This window comes from Pholcus phalangioides, unplaced genomic scaffold (genome assembly GCF_987345545.1).
Source record: "Pholcus phalangioides strain wild (caught in Gottingen) unplaced genomic scaffold, Ppha-v1.0 ptg000024l_1, whole genome shotgun sequence".
Lineage (NCBI taxonomy): Eukaryota > Metazoa > Arthropoda > Arachnida > Araneae > Pholcidae > Pholcus > Pholcus phalangioides.
This window is the reverse complement of record NW_028301616.1, coordinates 17763266-17786098: the sequence shown is the minus strand read 5'-3', so window position 1 is coordinate 17786098 and position 22833 is coordinate 17763266. Positions and strand designations below refer to the sequence as shown.

Genomic DNA, 22833 nt, shown 5'->3' with positions numbered 1-22833 from the left:
ACAGTCTGAATGGCTATCTAGTATCCTGTGTGAATTTTGAGTGGTGTGTTATGATTGAATATTTATACCATTGTAAGTCTATTGCTCTGTGATTAGACTGTTTAATAGGGAGATCAGCTCGTATCCCCGACTCAAAGTTGGGAACCATGGAAAATCAACTTCAGCTGACCACCATTGTGTCACCAGGGGGGTTAAAACCTGGATCCTCCTGATGAGAGTCTGTCATTATGACCACATGATGGCACAGCAGTCACCAGGCCCACAATAATTATGTTTAACAAAATTGTTTTACGCTGTATCTTGGGATGTACAAGATAAACATCGATCTTGTTGAGATAAAAACACAATAACATATGCCGGCGAAGACAACTTCTTCAGTTTTAGTCACCAGACTAAATAAGTCTAATTGCACTGAAAGAGGTCTAAAAGGCATTCCCATTTAACTCTATTAAAGCCAAAATGCCAGAAGACAGCTGCGATAAGAAACGTATGGGCATTTTTTGGATTTGTGAAAAGTGAAGAAGAAAATTAAAGATCTCGTTAGAGACAAAAACCTGAAAAACAAGTTAGTCTCATAGAAATATGAGGAGCAAAAGAATAAAAAGAGAAGAAACAGATTAGTCAAAACTTGAACGATTCTATTTTGAAGGGGGAAGAAAATGACTGTAAAAGAGTTATACTTGCGGTAGAAGCTGTGCCATGACTACTTTTTATTGAAACACTGAAATTTTCTACTTTTTTCATTAAAACAAATGTTTTCAGCGATGCTATGGAATTTTTTTTTTTATGGACTGCATTTGCACATTGTTTCCAAGAAAAGGTATAATCTCATCAAAGGAATATGAAAGGGTACGATGAGAATTTCTTATTTATTTCCATTTAGTGTAAAAAATGATACATACTTTCACGTTGGGGCTGTATACATTTCTGAGAGATCCAAGAGCAAATTTTACATCTGAACTCGTCAAGTTCACCCAGTAGGCTTGCAAGTCACGAGGGTGAAACGGCAGCAGTTGGTCTTTTGCAAATGATCGATATATATGCGCTTTCAGTACATGATGACCAAGCTCAATGATTTCTTCGGAATTCAGCTGTTTGTCAGAGCGTGACATCTGTAATGCTATAGCTGCATGCCCTGATCTGAATTTTGAATGAAAGAGGGAAGGAAGAAATTATACATAAATAAATTATAAATTATTTTGAATTCACTCTTTTATGCAACGAAGTGCTAGATTTCATTTATGCATATGAGTGCATCAAATGAAAACAAAACAGCTGTTATAATTTGGTTCATTTTTGTATTTTGTTTAAGCATGACAACATTTCTGTGCAGAGGTAGAACAAAGGTAAGGAAAGCAACCCTTAGGCTAAGCGCAAACTGAATCATGTGTAGTGTTCGTGAGTGGGTGGGGCCCAGTGAGATGACATTTACACGCTTCACATGTAGCGAGGGGATGCACATATTGGAATGCAGTTCATTCGTGAACTCTGGACGCAGGCTTCAGAGTGGAAAGCGTTTTTGGTAGGAAACGATTTCAGGGGACCCAGAACCTTAGCGTTTGGGTGGCTCACGGAGCTTGGATATTATACAGGGTGTTCTGTTAATGGACCAACAAACTCAGAGGGTTGTTAGTAGGTATCAAGAGGAACAAAAATTGCAATGGAACATGGTGTCGCAAACGTCGTTGAGAGGGTGAAAATCGAAAACACATGCAAGCGCGCTTGGGACACAAAAATCAGTGGCTCAGCAGCAGTGCCAACGAATACACGTGATTAGTGAAGTGTCGTCTCGTGTCTCAATTTGTACTGTCCTTTTGATTTCCATTGGCTGCAAAATAGAGTGCTGCTTTGCGTCATGCCACGAATGCTGCACACGGCTCAATTTGTGCTTACCCTTACTGGGGAATGGACTTGCTCTGGGTAATCACTTTGAAGCACATGATATGTGCAGGCGGTCGGCCAACAGTATTACTTGACGAAAGTCTGCGAAATGTTTGCGGGTAAAAAAGAGCAACATGGTGTTATTCTTTTTTTAGTGGCAGAAGGAGTTGAGGATTGCAAAGTGCATCAACGAACGAGGGTAGTGTATGGTGAACATTTGCACTCTTATTGACTCATGTGCAGGACTGGCACAAGCGTTTCCACTGTGCACTCACTTTCCCGTAGTGGAGTTTCTCTGTAATGATGTCATGAATGGAACCAAAACTTACTCCCACCTTCTTGTTGATGCCCCTTATAGTCTGTTTGAGCTGGTCGACTTCTTTCACTAAATTGTCAGTGATCTTGACCAGGTCATGTATCATCATTCACAGATTCCTGTCCCACATAGAAAAACTTGTGCCAGTCCTGCACGAGTCAATAACAGTGCATGTTTTCCATACACTGCCTTCGTTCGTTGATGTGCACTTTGAGAACTCCGACTCCTTCTGCCACTAAAATAAGAATGACAACACATGCTGCTCTTCTTTACTCACAAATATGACAAAAAACAAGCAATTGCCTACTGGACCATATATTTTTTCCCCAAACCGAGCACAACTCAGGTCTATCACCATGGGCAATTTACTACCTAGTGAGTTGTGTAGGAAGTGTGTGTACCTAACAGTCTGAGTGCATATCTAGTGTTGTGTTTGATTTTTCAGTGCCATCTACGTTTCAGAAGTTAAGTGTAATAACTGAATACTTGTACTGTTTGTAGGCCTGTTGCTCTCTGTGGCAATTGCTGCATCAGAATTTTCGCAGATGATTGTGTTATTTATCAAAGAATTCGCAGCAGATCCGACCAAGATTCTCTCCAGCACAACAGTAACACTATATGGAGTACAGAATGGTGCTCGTCTTGGCAACTGCCCCTAAACATCTCCAAAACAGTCTTCATGAAAATAACCCATAAAAGATCTTCCCTCAAATTTCCTTACTCAATTAATAACTCTTTAATCACAGAGGTTTCCCATTACAAATACCTGGGTGTGATAATTTCTACTGACCTTTGTTGGAACCTCCACAAGGATTATATATTTCAAAAAATACCTTCAAAAACTTTTTCCCTCCATCGTAACCTCAAATATTCCACTCAAGATGCTCTTACGATGGCCCTGGCCACAAGTGAGAAACCAAATTATTTCCTTTGCGTTTATTTGACTGTTCTGAAAAAATTACTGTTTGACAGCACTAATATGCACACTTACCCCTTGTGATAGAGTACAAATTTGTTTCTGGTATTACTGTCCCAGGTCCCAACTTTTTTTTGCTGAAGTTTGCTGAGCACCTCCACTGTCAACGTATGGCTCAAAAGTGTGATAATGTGAATGTTTTAAAAACATTTGTGTCCAATAAAAGCTTAAGCAGCTGCTCCTTGCAACCTGGATACACCACACCTCTTGCACCCTCATCACAGCTGAACCTGTTTCAGCTGATTGTTTTGAATTTTTGCCATTAATATCCTCAATAACTTTTTCTTTCTTTGAAACTTTTATTTTAGAATGATTTTCTTTTTTTTTGGTTCCACAACTGAAAGTGGCCATTGTTCAGAAATGAGTCGCAGGAGGTTGAAGAGCAAAATATTTCATCATGATTATCATGAGGAAAGAAAATCTCACTAACCTAATATCACAAATGAATTTGTTGTTTTCATTTTCATCTCTTCGTAACAGCCACTCCCTCAAAGATGGGTGAGGAAACATCACAGTCCCATCCTGTCGAGTCACGAGGAATGGTCCAGACATGAGTGTGTCTAACCTTTGCATGAAGTCCTCCCATGTAACACATGGATCCACTTGTTTTGCATTGACGACCATGAATAGCTCTTGCAAAGTTAAAGGGTACAGAGATGCCAAACAAACTTGTAGTAATGGCGAAACCTGTAATTAATATAGGGAAAAAAAAATTGAAAACATACATTTCTTACAAAATATAGTTTGTTCCTATCAAACACAAATCAATTTTTATTTGTGGAAAGCATTATTTCTAAAGCATAGTTTTCCAAACTGTTTGTTCCATCACCCCTGTATTGAACTTTTTTTCTCACCCCCCCCCCCCTCCAGCTCAAGCAACCCATAGGATCCTATACTAAACCTATAGCTTCTAACCAGAATTCCCCCCGAAACGTTTTTATTCAATGGAGACAGTACAGGTACCCTTTGCTTTAAACAATATCATTGCATTTCGTGCACCTCCCTTTTGGAGGGATTTCAAATTGGAAATTTTGATGAGAAAAAAGATTGTCAACAGACTCTCGCAATATTTTTCTAGTGAAAATGGAAATCATAGATGATCAAAGCACGTAATCAGTATGTTTCTACCAGGTGGAATCAGTACTCATGATTGCTGGGATAACCTATCAATATTATATGATTCGATCAATAAACGCATGCAGTAAAACTTCCATTAACCGTCACCATCTGCAGCAGGGCTGTGACGGATAACTGAATAGACAGATAACAGAAATCTTGTCATACATATGTGCAGTAATGTGATTTCACTGCGGGCTTGGGACGAAAATAAAAATAAAATCTTTTAAAAGTGAATAAAACATACATACTGTATTTAGTTTTACAAAACGATCAATATAAATTTTAATATAAGGCCAGCCCAGGCAATGGCGACATTTAAAATAGCAACCTTTGTTGTATCCCTTCTGCAATTTTTTGACAGTCATATCATCAGATGAAAGCAAGACTTTGAGAAAAGTTTTTCTGTAACTGCTTCATATTTTCAATTATGCCCTAGTCCATAGGCTAGATAAATGGAGTTGTATTCACTGGGAGAAAGAGGCATATTATTTTGCCACCATCACTTTTGAGTTCACAAGAGTGGTGTGTCGGCGGTAACTGCTGCGCATGATCGCATACTACAGATCATCTGAAGGTCAATGTTACCGGATCTTCATTGTTTATAATTGTGTTGATGCCAGATTTCAATTGTCAGTATTGTAAAATTACGTGCGAATGTAAACTAGTTTTTGTCTGTTCGAAATGTTATGCTAATTTCAATAGCAACACGTCTTGAAGCGGATTGGCTTTGGTGAATTTGCATGACAAGGAATTTCCCTTTACAACTGGTGTATGTGCTGTGAACATTCCCTCTTGTTTGCTCTTGAATCCTGTTCCAGCCATGTTCTGAAATTAGTGGTCTTGAGTGCTTGGGTACTTCCTGAGTCATCCGAATCCTGTAAGCCTAGCCTTGGTGGCAGCTCCTTCATCGCTATTGAAATGATTGGAAGGTAAAGATTTCCTCCTGGAAATTTGTCAATGACGAGATCCTGCAGAGATGGTGATAACTCCATAAAGTGTTAGAATTCCTCCAATTTTCCTGTGTTATGAGAAGGTGTGGATTCTCATGGACTCTAACAGGAAGAAACTGGTGTTGGCTTCATGGAATGATGGTTCCTGCGCAATAGACTTTCAGTGAACAGATCTGGTGAGATTATTAAAATTTTAATGAAATGCTGCTGTGATATACAGTCAGACCCGCTTATAACGAAGTAAAAAAGACAGTGAATTTGTTCATTATGCGCACTTTGTTACATCCATACCGACTTAGAAAATGATGCATTTAAACAAAATGAAATTTGTCTCTTTGCTCTTCACAATCATGAATAACAAACTTCGAGTAATCAAGAATTTCTTTGATACATCACTCTTTGTCAGTTTTTGGCTTTAAAGCAACCATATAGCTTCAATTTTGAAGGCAATAGAAAGCATTTTATGCTTGGACATTCTCGGAATTCACTCTCACTTGATGACACTATCGCAACCAACATCCGAGAATCTAGGTAAAGAAGAGTTAAATGCAACAAAGGTATTTTAGAGGTTGAGGCATTGGGAATAAACCACTTTTCTTTCTTCCAAGATTTTCTTCAAGCAAAATAAGACTCAATGGAGAAAAGTAAAAAATTTAGCAAAGAGGATTTTACATTAAATACCAAAAAATGCCATAATAGAATGTTTTCTAGGAAAAAAAATACATCATATCAGCTGTAGCTAAGCATTGTTGAAAGATCAAAACTCAGATAAAAAGATTTAGATAAGACTACACAGGAATTCCTGACAATTCTTGTTTGAAAACTGGTTGAACATTTGCTGTTGCTTCACAAAACAACAAAATAGATAACAAGAAATTTATTTATACGAAGGTGGTACAACCTTGTCGAGCACGGAAAGCAAGATCAATGAATTCTTTTCTTCCTCCCCAGAAGCGCACGCTTTCTCTTAACGATCGCAGCAAGCATACTTTGCTGAGATAGGTGTTCGTTATAAGCAATCAAAATAACATAGGAAAGCAATACAAAATTCATTGGACGTGGGAAAAACTTTGTTATATACGAAAATTTGTAATATCTATGTTTGTTATAAGCAAACTTGACTGTATATTTAACTTTAAAACTCTAAGATCTTTAAAATTTGCCTCGTGTTATTGAAAGAATCTAAAACTGTTAAATGGTAACTTCAACTTAACATTGTTAAATAAATGTTTTCAATTGGAAAAAATTACTTTCAATTGGAAAAAATTGTTTTCATTCTTTATTGTTGTCCACTGATGATTATTACTGTTGGGAAACAAAAAAAACTAACTGGGAATGTACTGAAACGGTGCCCCCTGTTCTGTTCTTATTTTGAAAACTTGAGTTTGTCCATTTTTATGTGGGATGTATGTGATTTTTTAACATGAACTTTACAAAATTTTAAAGTTTAAAAGTGAAGGGGGGTGGGTGGGATACCTCTTTTTTTTAATGTCTATAGTTTGAAGAAGGCAGAAATAATATTACATTTCCTCAGAAGTTAACACACAGATACCTACTCTTTCATAAGACTTCAATGTTGTGAACTTCAAGTTGAAACTGAGCATGTAAACTTCACTCAGACTAACAGGAAGCACACGGTAGCTGCTGCTTTTCACAACCAAGTACCCTTTCTCAATCAGATCTAATGTCAAACGCACATACAGCATACAACCCTTGCTCAAGCTTGCTAGGTGCGAGGCAAACCTGATAATAATTTGAGAAAGAATTTAACATTAATAACTTCATTAATGGATATACAGTTGAACCCGAATTAAGATGAAGTTATAAAAATACCAAAAATGTTTCGCAAATAATATTCATAAGCTATGAATATTCAGATTTTTGAGCTGATGTTAAGTTGATGAACACTTTTACACTTAATTATAGAGAAGAAAAATAAAATATAAATAAAAAAATATATATGATAAAATACATGCCACACTATTTTACATGATCCTGGAAACAAGGATGTTGGAGCTAGGAGTGCTGTGAGAGTTTGTGTCTTCACAGTATCTTGTAACATGGGTCCCAGAACCCAGAGAATTAATTTGGAAATCAAAACTTCTAACATGAAGTTCAAGAGGAGCACCTACAGGTCTACAACATTTCAGACGTCCCTGCCCAGAAACATATGTTTATAAACTTATGAATTTGTAGAACAGTGAAAGAACAATGTGAATGGTACATATGTAGGGTCTAAGGAAACGTTTGCATCTATACCTTAAAGATAATTTTTTGTTGTACCACCAGTCATTTTCTACACACACTAGCGCTAATTAGACTGGGACCTACATAGTTTATTGCCGAAACCACAGTGGTTGAGATTCACTTTTTATGTTTTTATCTCACAGAGAGGTTGGTGCATTAAACCCTGGGTGGGGGAAGAGGACTCCCTGAGGTACCAAACATGTTTTTCCTCTGTTGTCACTTTTTCTGTTGTACCTCAATGTCAAAGATTCTGAGAAGGATAAATCAGGTAATGAACCTACAACAAGTCTTTGAACTTTTCAAGACAAAAAGACGAATTTCGAGAATTAATTCAATCTTAAGTAAAACTGTTCTAAGGCAAAAAGAGCCACCTAGGTTTTTGTGAATTCTATACAGCTAACAATACTCCATAAACTCCAAGCCTGTAAAGAAATACTTTTAAAATTACAAGTTGCAATTCAGCAATGCTACTGAAACAGCAAGATATTTTAGGCAGAGAGTTAAACATTATTATGTGCCAGGGCTGGAACTGGAAGAGGGGGGAATCGCCCCACCCAAGGCCGCAACTAGATGCTTGGTCAACCGAGGTAAGCGCAGATTTTGACATCCCCTTGTAAAGTTGAAGAACAGGTTTCAGAATGAAATTTGCGTCCCCTCGGGTCCAGCGCCCGGGGCACGAGACCTGCTTGCTACCCCGTAGTTGTGGTGCTGGCCCCAGGTGGCAAATGAAAAGTTTAGGCGGGAACAAAAACACTGTTATAAAATCATTGAATTTTATAGTGGGGGCAGTAAAATCATGTTTGCCTTTCACAACTAAAATCATAGTTACAGCCCAGTAATGTGCGTGGGAAAAAAATTACTACTGCGCAGAAAGTAGTGAAAATGCATGTCAAGCGATCTGGAAAATTGTAATGTTTTAATGCTCACAACTGACCAAGAGAATGATGTATTATGTGCACAACTGCTTCATAAATTCAATCAAAAATAACATGAGGACAGTACCTAGTATTTGATGATCCTTCAACTTTGGTGTTGTTGACTGTGATATTCGCACGAATAGCAGGGCTCGAGTTTATTCGTTGAAGAATGTAACTCATGATGTCCTTCTGAAGTCCTTCATGTGCCGACAGCTTGTCCAGTGATATGCAAATTGAAGGCAGTGATTTCACAATTTCACAGAAACTAGTTCTAACAGTGACAATCAGCTGTAAACAATCAAATAATTATTAATATTTGATTTGTTTTAATATCCGAAAACATGGTGAAATAATTTCACGCTTAGTCATATTTTATCATATGATAATCCATCAGTACTGCAACGATAAACTGTGCACTCATTGGAAGGCAAATAAAATATCAATAATGAAGTCTTACTTTAAGCCATGATGGGAACAAGTGAATGTTTCTGGCAAGGAAGGAAGCGATTGTGTCACCATAATCGGGTCTGTGGAACTCAGCTTCGTTTAGACCATCAACTACAATAATACAAGTCGTGCTTGGGATCTTGTTTTGACACCTCAACATCTGAAGAGGTTCAAGGACACCTTGAATAAAAGCTGATGATGCGCTGGCAACGCATGATGACATGCTTAGATGTTCCTGCAAACTGAATGAAATGGAAAAAAAGGGAGAAGGAAAACAATTGAATCAAAGAAAAACTCGAAAAATTCTGATTAATGAAATAGTTGAATCCCATTATAATGAGACCAGAGGAATCACTTCGTTAAAACGAAATTTCATTATAAAGGAATTCCATTCGTTATAAAGGAATTTTCTATGTTAGAATAAGACAACCATAATATTCTTTATCGGCATTGTATAATATTTTATCATGTGTATATATATTGTTTATAATTTTTGTGATGGTGTTTTTAATTGGGTTGCTGTATTTTTTAAATATATGACATCCATATTTGTTTATGGGCATCTTTCTCTCAGCCACCTCGCTGGGCATTTTGCCTGTTGTGGTGTTGTATTTGTATAAACTTATTTGGGGGAATTAAATAAAGTGTTCGTTAAAACGGATTCGACTGTAATCATATCGTGTGTGTGTTTCCACCCAGCAACACATAGTTTCTAGGACAGGAGCAATGTAATATTATTTCTTTCGAATTGTCATTAACCCTCAAACTGCTTCTGTTGTGAATAGGCATTACTTGCTGATAATTTGTAATAAAGGGGTAAAAAAGCTAGTTTTTCTTTTTCTTGCACACATACAGTAAGGTATTCAGAATGATCATGACCTAATCTGCCAAACAAAAGGGTGTGATAGACTAGACAATCTACTGCAGAGCATAAAACACTATAGCACCCCTGTTCTACCTCTGTTTTTGAGTAATGGTGGAAAATGGATTATGGAATAAAATGTGTCGGAGTTTGAATAACCTGAATTTGTGAAGTTTCTGAAATACCTGCATATAAACTTAGCATCCCAAAACCAGGGCTGTCATTTCAACTTTTTCCGGGGGGGGGGGGGGGGGCAAATAATATGTACTCAATGGTGTATGTATGTATGTGTATATATATATATATATATATATATATACACACACACCATTTCTAGTGCATTTTTTTAAAGCTGGTGGAGAGACGTTTGCCCCCCCCTCCCCCCCCCCAAAGGATGGGCCTGCTCAAAACAGACTATGCTGAATTCTGTGACCAACATTGCAGAACAATCTGGAAGAGTTTTAGGAAAAATGTAGAAAACACTATTATGGGAATTTTTACTGCAGAAACTTTCCAGTCAGCCAAGGGTTCGTCACAGAACAATGCAAAACATTCCGCTTTAGAGACAAGCAAGAACAGAAAAGTTTGGAAAGAACAGAAAAAAAAATCTTATAAGGGGACACCATTTTCATCATAATATCTGGATTTAATGGCAAGCTATAAGTGCTGAAAGATTGTCAAAGTAAAAAATCAGATTGTCCCCAAAATCTGTAACCACCAATTCCTCATAAGATCAGTCAAATCTACCAAAACCTTTTCTATTGCAACAGCTTTCGAAAGCACCTACAATAAACCATATCAGTGTTCTACACTGGTTGGGGCATGTTTTCCGGCATGGTGGATTGCTGCAAGACATGATGGAGGGCAGGATTGAAGGGAAAAGGCCTAGAGTCACCTGAATCTAAATGCTACTAAATAATGCAGAATGTGCCAGCTACGACCAACTAAAGAACAAAGCCTATGACAGAGATATGTGTTTGTTTTGTGTGTTTGTTTCTCAGGAACTTCACAAATTTGGGTTTTTCTTAGACTTGATACATTTTCGTTCGTAATCTATAATCCACTATAACTCAAAAACAGAGATAGAACCGAGTTGCTATGGTGTTTCATGTTTCACATAAGCTCGCCTATCAACTTTTTTTGTTTGTTTGGTGGATTCGGTCTAGTTCACCTTGTATATCTACTTGAGCTGCAAATTTGGAAAGTGTGTGTGTGTGGGGGGAGGGAATAAATATAATTTATGTACAGAATATAACTCAATTATCATAAAAACTTGTGATTAAAGAGAGATACAGTGTTAAGGGGGGAAAAGGCTATACCTGTTATCTCGACAAACTAAATCTCGATATGCAGCAAGTTGAGGAGCACGGCATAGATGAGCTGCTATACTATGAACAAATTCGGGAACAAGACAAGTGATGTTGTTGTCTGCCTGACAGAAATGATAAGCAACCAGACGATTGCTTAATGAGGAAATTGAGCCGATGTGTAGAGCACCTATAGACTGATATAATCCTGAATCGCTGCTGCTGGAATTTGACATGGCATAATCACTGCCATCCAGAGACTGAATATCTGAAATAAAGAATTTTTTTCTAATTCAGGTTAAGTAATTACAAACTTTTGATAGCAATAATAATCAAATTCCACAAACATTTTGTCAAAACTTTGACCGTTTTACAGCTGGTTTTTCCCTCAAAGTAGAGGTCCAAGTTTTGACTTTTTTGTCCTTTTTTTCTCTTTTCTTACTCTTCTCACCCCTTCTATGTGACTTAAATTTGTTTTTCAGGTTTCAGCCTCTGACGAGAGAGCTTTCATTTTCTTCTTCACCCTCTTCACAAATAAAAACATACCCATACCTCTTATCTGGGCAGTCTTGGACTTCAAAGAGTTAATGTATAAACATATACAACAACGTACCATAAATGTGGGCTACTTTTGCCCTGGGATCCTTCTTTGGCCCGAAATGATAAAACATTCTCTAATTCTGCAGAAAAAAATGGTGCACTAGTTTTTGCTAAGTTGCGGTACTAAGCAAGGCGACTGAGTGCATCGGGTAGTTCATGAATGGTGCCGCTATGGTGATCAAATGGTCATAGTGACAAAATCACACCATGGAAACTCACCACCGTTGCCTTAGTGGTGGTCAGTGAAAGTTGGTTTTCCGTAGTTCCCAATTTTGAGGCACAAATGCGAGCTGATTGCCCATTGAAAAGTCTCACCACAGAGAGCAACAATCCTCTACAGCGATATTATTATTCAATCATTATACTTCACTCATAGTTAGAAAATGAGATGGTAGCACTATACATAACAAGCGCGCGTTACACAGAAACTAACTTCACACTTAGGTTCACAAACCAAAAACACGCATTCCAACATGCACCAATTCGTTGGAAGTTCCACAGAGGAATGTAAACGAGGTCCGTGTTTGGTGTAGTAGTAGTAGTTCACAAATGGCTGACTAGCAGGGCCGTCTTAAGAGCATCATGGACCCCCAGGCTGTGATTTTTCTGAGGCCCTACCTAGAGAATTCTCGGAAATTTGAGCTGGTTCTAATTTTTTTGCGGTCCCTCTTTCCTTGAGGGCCCCAGGCCCATGTGTTAAGACGGCACTACCGACCAGGCAGAAATAGTAGTGGTTTTTTCCATCTCTAAAACTTTCAACTGTGGCGGATGTAATTCAGTTTTGTCGAGGGTGCCTAATTAGAAATGTGACTGATTGCTTTCAACTACGGTATGATTAAAATTTTGCTTAACCTTTCATTTTTTTTCTGAAAACATTGATTAGAGAGAGAAACTCAGTCTCTGGTGACTTAAAAAATATGCCCTACTTTGGCACAACATTTTTATGGGCTAAAGTAGGTTGTATTTTGGTAAATAAAAAACAATCCTCGGTAATATATAAGCTTGAATACTGTTAATTTTTTATATGTCTATTCTATTTCAAAAGTTTACATTCCCAGACTAGAAAGATGGTGTATGAATACAAGCGTTAGCCTGGAAGTTGGAAGTTACGCAGACCACAGCAGTGACAGCCTTAAAAACTGTTTAGATGCAATTAGATCTGTTGAAATAAACCAAAGACAAGCTGCAGATGACTTTAAAATATCTCAAAGCTCCATTAAAAACAAACTCCATAAAAATCTTTTTGCAATATGCAAACAGTGCATGTGCCCAGGACTCACCACTTTACAGAGCCCCCGATTGCCTGCCTTTTGTATTTTAGGCATAGGTTGACATGTTCGTCCTTCCCATGCATACGTCTCTGCCTCAAAAAACACTACATATAAGGGAACAACAAAAAATTCACATCTTTCCAGGGCCAGAACTTATAAGGAACAGACCCTGGTGGCAGAAGATATATACACAATATAGAATTCTACGCGGTCGCTTGAGATAAAGGACACTATAAAAAGTATTTTTCTTGGACAGGGAAAAAAAGGTTGGAAGGCAAAATATGTGTTGAAGACTTTGGTTTAAAATAATCCTGAAATTAATAAAATTAGTTGACAAAAATCGATAGAAACTCATTTCCATACATATATATATGGTATACAATGATAAATTGAATCCCTCTCACCAGCCTAGCAATGGAGGGGAATACTGACCATGATAAATAGCTTCTTCTCGCTTTGACTTGAAAGCACTGTGCTCCACCAACTGGAGACAAACTGCTGTTTTTCCACTTCCGGGGCATCCAGCAATAACTGCTACGGGCTTGTTCTTTCCATCTGTAGAAAACTCCTGCAAAAAAAAAGAAAATTCAAATAAAAATTTTTTGCATTTGTTCATAGAAAACAACAAATTGCAAATTAAAAATTTTGCATTCACAAATTTCACATTTGTGTTCAGCAGAGATCGTATGTGTCTAAAAAGTGTCCTTCTTCATCCCTTCCAGACGAACATTACAAAACCTACACATAATGACGTTTGTATCTCTTAAATAGTCCCATGTGGTCAAATTCTTTCACTCAATCAAAATTAAGTTGTTCTTAGAGTGCTCGTGTTATGTCTATCATTGCCAGCGCACAGTGAAAATACATCACTATAAGCACTAGCAAAATGAACCATCGATAACAAAAATGAACACACATTTTTAAGCAGTGCTGATTTACTCACTAGCACAGTTTACGTAGAAAATGAAAAAGTCGGTTTTTGATTCAGTAATAAGGAACAATAGCGAAGGATTAGGGGAAAGGAGCATGAAAACTACAAAAAATACACCAAAGAAAAGGGTGTATATTTTTCCTTCTCTTTTTTTTCCTATGAGGGAAAAAGTTCCCAAGCAAGTTCCACTCACTAAACTTCCTTTACTGAAACTCCCAATCTTACACATATAAACCAAACCAGTAATAGAGGAAAGAAGCGATACCTATGATCCCCAATTTTTGGCATTTGGTTTGTAAATACAGAATTTACTTATTCCTAATAATAATGCTGGATTATTTTATATAATCATACATAGTGTCCCCACAATCGACTGATGTTTTTTTAAAATGGGATAGCAAAAAAAAAGTAACAGATGTTAAAGTCATTCTTGCGAATGTAAATGTGCCAAGTCAAGAATTTCAGCTGTGTCATTCATGTTGGAAGGAGTTGTATAGATATTAAAATAAAAATAAGTTTTTATACGGAAATCCTGTGCCCGAAAACCCAATCAGGGAAAGATGTTGCCCTGTCTCTCCTGATGCCAACAAAACATCTCAGTGTTTCTAAGTGCAATATTTGCAGCGATATTTTAATTAAAAAAATTGGAGAAAATTGGGAAAGAAGCATTGTCCATTAAATTTCTTTTTCCAAACTTGCCTCTCAGTTTTCGAATTCAAATATCTCAGCGAATATTGCCCTTAGAAACATGAAAGTTTTTTTGCTGGCCTGAGAAGGGACCGGGCAATAACTTTTTAATTGAGTTTGTGGACACAGGGTGTCCGTATAAAAAGTAAATTTTTCTATTTTATTAACTATACAACCCTTTCCAACATGAATAAAGTAGTTGAAATTCCTGGCTCTCTTCCCACATTTATATCCCGCAAGAATGACTTCAATATCTGTCATCGTTATCTTTCTATCCCATTTTGGAAACCACCAGTCAATTGTGGGACACTCTGCACAGTGTTTGCCAGTACGACATGTTCAAAGAAAAATTAGTAAAAAATGAGTGAGTCATTACTTTTTCTATTTCTTTGAATAACCAATGCCTTCCAACAAACAGAGGATCCATCTCAGACTGTGGAATTTCAAAATACAACGGTTTCAACGGCAACTGGTTGAATGCTTTATTGATATAAGCTCTACCTGTTTTTTGAACGAGGAAAACAATTCATGAAGTCACTGTTATTGTTCACATTTCATGAAGAAAGACTTGGAAACACAGCAAAGTTACAGCCGTATTTGATAACAAATATAATCTTAAATAAAAATTTACTTAAATAAATTTATGTACAAGATCTTAGGATGAATTTCTATTGCAACTTACGGCTGATATCAGCAAGATGCAAAGCCGAATCATCGCTGGTGTTGCTTCTCGATATATTACGTCTCGCAATATGAATGAAGCTGTCACTTATCCCTGAAAAAGAAAAAAAAAACCAGTTTATATCCTATTTTCTTCCATTACTCATATATCAGTATACACACACTTTTCCTGTATTGCGCAATGTAGAATGATGTTTCGGGTAACTAAAAGATATTTTAAAAAAGTTTTCTTCCTCAGCTAATGAGTATGGATTCAGTTATCGAACACTTTCATTGATATGGATGCAAATGCTAATCTAAAACAGCCCTGTTGTAAGCTGAATTTTCGTGCTAATCCTCATCAGAATTATTATCACTAGAGCTTGATTAACTCATGACAGAATTTGAATCTTTTTCCAGATGTACCTCTAGTTTTCTTTCTGAAAGTTTTTGAACCATTTCAAGTAAAATGAAAGATTCGGCTAATAGGAGCTGGCCAATAATAATTAATTAAAAAAAAAAAAGAGCAGTGGTTTCCAGAACACGCTTTTTCAGTGCAAGACATGTAGTATCGAACTGAACAGTCTGGACATTATAGGAGCTTACCTTTTCTAGCTGCATGTATCATACACAGAAATGAGCTGATAGAATCACAAATGGATGGGGACACCTATAAATTTGATTGGGTTGCGTCAACACAAGTTTTGGTAGACTAAAGATGGTGTTAGCTGTGTACATTAGCATAAAATAAAATGAACTGTAGCATCTCCAGAGGCACATTTATAGTTATGCAGCCTGTGAGCTACATGAATTTTGCTGCTCTTCTTCCATTCTAGTCTAATTTTCTTGACTACTCTTACCTGAAATTTGCCACCCTGTGCTATAACCCGCTTGGCCTTTCCCCACTCCTGCAAGTACATTTGCATTTCTATGTCACTCGTTTGGTTACTCCCATGCTCACACTCTAAGTCACTCTTTTGGTCATTCACATGCTTGCATAAGCCCTAGATCAATCTTTTGGTCAATGGTATGCTTTCACACTCTCTAGGTCACTCTTTTGGTCATTCACATGTTTGTATACCCTCTAGGTTACTGTTTTGGTCATTCACAAGCTATCACATGCTCTAAATCACTCTTTTCCTCACTCAACGTGCTTTCAAACTCTCTAGGTCACTTAGTTACTCACTGAGCTAGCTCCTAGCTGTCTGGGCAGAAGTGGATTTATTAAGGGCCATACACAAGTTTTGTCACCTTTCTCCCATTCTACTAATTTTCTCAGTCTCTATCAAATTTTGAAGCTGTATATAGATGTCTTTAGTCAAAAAATAACTTTTTTTTGTAGCGTTTGCTTGGCGTTTTACATATATAACTTATCTTTAAATTTTGTGCAGTACCTGAAATGAATTAAACAATTTTCCATAGAAGCCTGTGGGAAATCCTGTTTTGGATAACAAACAGGATTCCAGAATGAATGATCTTTGTTAGTCGAGGTATCACTGTATACGTGTTAGGCTAAATAACAATATCAGTGTAAAATTTACTTGTAGGAGCATGTCTCTGGAACATGGTTCCAATAGGACTGCCAGAAGAGCTGTGACCAGTGCTTGTGCTCATCAGAGATACCATGCTATCTGTACTCTGTTCTCGGCTGGCCGAGCAGAAGCTACTCATATTTGATGGTTGATCAATTTCAGATGAGTCTAGAATGATATAGAAGAGATCACATAAGAATTGAAAATACGAGCACTAATTGAAATAAAAATTTCAACCCGAAGTATAGGACTCTTATATCTATGATCAGTACACAAAAATGGGTCAAGATTCATAAAAAAAAAAGGGTGAAGCGTCAAGATATACCGAGCAGAATACTGCAAATCCACATAAAAGCACCAACTATTTTTTTTTTGGCTATATCAGCCATGAAACTAGTAGGTGATGATCAAGATAAATTGGGAATAAATTTTGGTGAAGCGTATTTAAAAACAAATGAAGGCAGTAGAAGCTGAAAATTTACAACTTTTCTCACGAGCAATATTTAGAATCGTTTAATATCTACCATATGACGATTCCTCGCCTTTCTAACTCACTTTGCCAAACTGCCTGCCCCCCAACTTCTAATGATCCAAACTACTTGCAGGATACCCCCACCCTTTAGAGGGGGCACAAGAAATTTTGAGTTGTCACCCTTCATAAAATATTAAAAATTGGTTAATACAGCATAAAAGGTATTTTCTTTTGATATCTTAATTTTTTCCAGCAAAATATTAATTTCCCCCCCGATCTTTGGTTGACTTAAAGGGGGAGGCACGGGTCCCCACATGCCCCCCCCCCGTATACGCCTCTGGTTTGTGCTTACAGATGATATTCCCAATACTGTTCAATTCAAAACTAACTACACTGTAGGATTAAAACAAAGAAAATAAACGCTACTCTCTTAAGTCTTCAACAAGTTACTTTAGCTTCATTGACATTGATTGAATCACAAAACTTTGCAGTAGCACCACTGTGTGCGTAACACTTTGATCACTCCACAAAGAAACCAATCAGTTATTGGCCAGTTCCTAAAACACCTGGACTTTGTACTCATACCCTAACATGTATGAAATTTCTATTCACAGATTCGTATACGTAATTAAATAAACAAAAACATGAAATGTAAATGTACCTGTTAATGTAGATATAGGACTTGTGTTCGCTGTGTTTATCTCACTGCTGGCTAGAGAGGATGGTATGCTAGCATACGATGCCCGGCTCGAGAAGCTGGCCAATTTAGATGCACCACCAGCATGTGCTGCACGATCACCAAGTAGTAAACCAAGTCTCATATACAGGTCGTTGTTTTTTGATGAGTGGCAGGAATGCGACTCATCATCTGTAGTGAAATTCAAGGGTGTACCGTATCAGTTTTGATTAAATAATTTCCTGTGCAAACATCATATTTATAGAATCATCAGTTCATACAATTTTTTCGAAGTGAACAGAGAAAGTGTGAAATTCTGTTACTTACCTGAAGCAGTCCCTTGACTCTCTGGGCAAAGTGGATTTGGCCATTTTGTACGCCTGTGCATACGCTGGGAACGATATAGCTGTGGACTTGAAACCGGGTAATGGCTTCTCCGGCCAGCTAACAAAGGATCTGGAGGAAGATAAAATAAGAAGAAAAAACCCAATGTTGTACACAAAATAATGTAAAGAAACATGATTTAAGATGGTTTTCTCCTCCCCCCCCCCCCACCACATGGTGACATTGCCATCCTATAACTTAGTTCTGAAACACATCCGGTGGACTTCCCCCGGTTCTGAAGGGAGCTCTATCGTCCCTGTAGATCAGTGGTGCGCAAACCATGGGTCGCAAACCAGGAAATGACATTTGAATGTTTACTCTACCCACGTTACTCTATGAAAGATATTTTCCTAAAATGTTTTGTAACGTGTGTTTCAATAAGGATACACATTCGGGTTCCAGGCCCAACTTAGATAGCCAAACAAGTTAATCCAAACAGCTGATAAAAAAAAGAGGAAAATTTGTACATTGGTGCTTCTGGCATGCGGAAGACGATATCAAGTTAGTACTTTTACATCCCGACAGAGAGAATTGCCTGATTTCAAAACCGTATATTTCTTAAAAAATAAAAAAACAGAATAAAATGATAAGTAATATGTGAATATATGGGGGGGGGGGGAAAGAATGTGTCTATGTTTTATGAAAATTTTTTGCCAATGGTCGATTTCAAGTGTAGAATCATTTTGAAATTGGATGATTCTTTCTTGATCACCCTGTGTACGGAAATCAACGACCACACACCTCGCTACACTTCCATCTTGCATAAGGGGCCCTAACTGCAGTAAATATTTAATGATATTAAGTGAATATTTATATGATATCAAAAAAAAAAATTGAATATCTTAGAAAGTCAATATTCCCTAATTAAAATCAAAACAAGCATTCAGAAAAGTGCTTTTGGGACAGCACATTTACTGGCAAAAGAATTAGAATGTCGTGGATGGTCAGCCTATGTCACCGATAAATTTTTTGGGCAAAAGGGGGTTGCACTTCAAAAAGTTTGCATGCCACCATTGTTTCTTAACCTTTTTTTAGTCCATGCTTCCCCATTTGGTCTACATCAGTGTTCATAATAACATTATCCTCACGATTCCCAAGGGATCAGCATGATCTGCCCAGGGAATTTGTTAGCGTTAGTGGACATCCATGTCCAAACCTGGATTCAAACTGAGTCCAGCACAGTCAGAAGCTAGCTTCCAAACCACTCCACTGCCAGACGGCAAGTTTCCCAATCGTTTTCAGAGATTATGCCCCACCAAAGCATCTCTGAAATCCTGATATCACCCCCCTTGTAACTAGAATGTTTGTCACGGAAAGGGGCGGGGGGGGGGGGGGTGTTACATTGTTGGGACTCACCTGTCTACATTTTCTCCTCAGCCCTCCCCCCCCCCCCGTTTTATTCAGAGCAGCCCACCATCATCCAGGAGCGAGACACTTTCTACTTTAGGATTTAATTTAGTCAAAACTAGATTTATTCAAACACAAATTTCATGAATAAGATTGATTGCAGGTCCATGCATTAAGGGGGGGGGGGGTCCAGGTTTTGGGAAGATCTGCTGGATTCTGAAAGTATAGTACATTTTTTTCTCACCATATTTCATTGAAGAGTTTTATTTCTTCACAATAGAATTTGTTTTCACACCTAGTTAAGGCTCCTCCTTTTATTTGATTTTCACCAGTGGTCCCCTAAGAATATTCCAGAACCATTATGGCCCCAGGTTGAACTTCCATAGACAATTTTTTCAAAATCATCACTTATCAGCAGTTCTCAACTGGTGCTTCATGGAACAATTGGGGGCTCTGTGGCCACTCAAGGGGTAATAAAATAAATCAGTAAATTTGATAAGCACATAAATAAATAAAAAGAGGCCTAGATGGCTCTACCATAAGAATTATAGTTAGTCTTTATAGTTATTTCATACTTATAAAGGCTGAGAGAGTCAAACGTTTGAGAAATGCTGCTTCTATTAGACAACGCAACTTCATGTTTTAGACTTACCCTCCTAGGCATTGTATGTACTGGATGTAAAGGTGGGTACAGTAACTATTAGCTATTGATATCTCCAATGAGTAGGATCATCTCAATAGTAACATAAGGTCCCAGAGCAAAATGATGTTCTGGTGCCTTACAAAGCTAGAAGTACCTGTCATGGCCTGCTTGAGTGATCTACAACTATGTTATAGGTAACTAAAGTGATGTAAACAGCACCACAGGCCACTTAAGTGCTCTGGAACCGTATTGTGGAGCATTCTAGTGACCTGCAAATATGCTGCAGGTCACTTAAATGATGTGGAACTATACCAGGGGTCCCTTAAGTCAGTGGTTCTCAACCTTGGGAAGCTCACGCTGGTTGATTCCTTTTTTGTGAGAGAAAGGCCCAGTTATACACATGACTAATGAGAAATAAATGAGGAAAATGAAACAGTAAATTGCTCACGGCCCAGTAAGACTAATGTCAGGGCCTGATGGTTGACAAACGCTGCTTTAAGTTATCTGTAAATGATATTTCACATTTTTCTAAAATTAGGTTTGATGTCATAAGCCACATCAGGTGACTCTATGGGTTGAGCGTGTAGGTTATACTAAATATGACTTATTACTTCTACGACCAATGGTTAAGGAATTAGCTATTGGATAATGACGAGAGCAGATAGAGGACATCGCGTATAAATTTCAATAGCTATTCATGAATGTATAAGCATTATTAATTACTTTGTTCCTGTGAAGCTCCATTTGGTACAGCCCTTTCTAACAAATGCCGGCTGCCATCTCGTGTCTGCATATAGGTAGTGAAATGGCCATTAGTCTTCAGTCTAGGTCTGGCAAATCTTGTCTGTTGAGAACCGTTTTGATAGACTTGAGTAGCTAGAATCATATTAAAATAAATACGGTTTAGCTGGTTTTTGCTGACAAAAAAAATTAGGAAAAAACCCAAACAAAAAGTAAATGAAATGGGGTTGGGGGGAATGGCAAGAATAAAAATTGAATCATATCGCCAGTGTTCAAGCAAAAGTCATCAAGTCCACAAAAAATGACGGACTTACTGCAGCTGATTAAAAATTTTAATTATTTCATGATATGAGCAGCTATGGATCATGAACCAGTTATCTGAACATAGATAAATCTACTGTAAAAGTTAGCAGTGGCATATTTACAGGGGGGGGGGGGCGCTATAACCCAGGGAAACAAGTTCAGAGGGGGGTGGAAAAATTTAAGGAATGAGTGGCAAGAAAACTACTGGAATGGGAGAAGGGCGGCAAGATTTTTATAACCCTAAATGAATCCGCCTCTGCCAAGACAGTAAGGGAGTAGGTCAGAGAGTGACCTACAGAGCAAGAGACTAGGTCAGTGAGTGACCTAGAGCATGAGAAAGCATGTGAATGACCAAAAGAGGGATGTGTAAATGACCAAAAGAGTGATGTGCAAATGACCAAAAGAGTGATGTGTAAATGACCAAAAGAGTGACCTAGAGCCCGTGTGATTGACCAAAACAGTGTGTAGAAGCAAATGACTAAAAGAGTGACTTAGAGAGTGTGTGAGCGTGGGAGTGACCAAAAGAGTGATGAAGAAACACAAGTGAATTCGCAGGAGTGGAGGAAGGCCAAACAGTTTATTGCACAGGGGGACAAATTCGACGAAAGAGTAGTCAAGAAAATTTAAAAACTAGAATGGGAGAAGGGCAGCAAAATTTGTGTAGCTCACAGGCAGCAAAACAATAAATGCGGTTCTGAGAGTTAGAAAAATCTTTAAAAAAATTTTTACTATTTTTCATAGTGACTCAAAAGTTCAAATTGGACTTGTGACTTCTGACAAAGTATATTGTCGGCTTCAATGGCACCCCCTTGAGCCAAGATTATAGTGTTATTTTGCAAGAAAAAATGTAACCCCCCCCCCCCACCCCAGAAAATTCTGTGTACGCCTATGGTCGGTGATTTCTTTGACAGTATTTATAAGCCAAGTCCAATTTTGAGATTTTGTTGACAGATTTGACACAGAGTATTTATACGTCAGCAATATAATACTCTGACCATTAATTACCCCACATTTTTGTTTGTTTTACCATTTATATGTCTTTTTTTTAATCTCACTATAAATATATTGTTGGCGAGGTCATTTGCAAGTGCTTTTTCAAAAATTTGATTGTATGTTGGGAGTGTAAAAGTTTGAGCATCTTTTTAAAACGCTTATCTTCCACAACAGGAAAGGGGGAAATTTAGATACAATTAAAGAGGAATTTTAGTTTAAGAAAAATTTGCAAGACGAGTAAATATTTTGATCAATTATGACTCCATAAATGAGCGATAATTGGTATTATGAGCAAAAGTTTTGCACACCTTGAACTCAATAGCACATGATCACAACTGAACTAATGCTTCACTCACTTGCACACATAATATAATGTGGGATTGTGCACAATCTTCAGTAAACAGAACAAATATTAACCTACAAGAGTTTTGGAAAAAATTTCCACATCGTTCACTGCTGCCTCAAGATCAGCGGTTCTCAACATCTTTTGACTCGCGGAGCCCTTTTTAGTAAAAAAATTCTATGGTGGAGATCCGTAGACCAATTTTTTAATTATTCATCAAATTTACTG

At 37.6% G+C, this 22833-nt stretch overlaps 1 protein-coding gene across 1 annotated transcript in view; it reads right to left on the bottom strand.

Annotated features, from left to right (window-relative positions):
• Positions 1-22833, bottom strand: part of LOC149068877 (protein TANC2-like) — a 124233-nt gene that overhangs the window by 19395 nt on the left and 82005 nt on the right. The window contains exons 4-16 of the mRNA XM_089250366.1: positions 20949-21101; positions 18179-18307; positions 17837-18043; positions 16713-16871; positions 15194-15286; positions 14888-15012; positions 13326-13461; positions 11035-11290; positions 8864-9095; positions 8492-8694; positions 6799-6985; positions 3604-3860; positions 903-1140 (exon numbers count right to left, since the gene is read on the bottom strand). Of these exons, the coding sequence (XP_089106492.1) occupies positions 903-1140; positions 3604-3860; positions 6799-6985; positions 8492-8694; positions 8864-9095; positions 11035-11290; positions 13326-13461; positions 14888-15012; positions 15194-15286; positions 16713-16871; positions 17837-18043; positions 18179-18307; positions 20949-21101 (2375 nt within the window). The remainder of the gene's footprint in view (positions 1-902; positions 1141-3603; positions 3861-6798; positions 6986-8491; positions 8695-8863; positions 9096-11034; positions 11291-13325; positions 13462-14887; positions 15013-15193; positions 15287-16712; positions 16872-17836; positions 18044-18178; positions 18308-20948; positions 21102-22833) is intronic.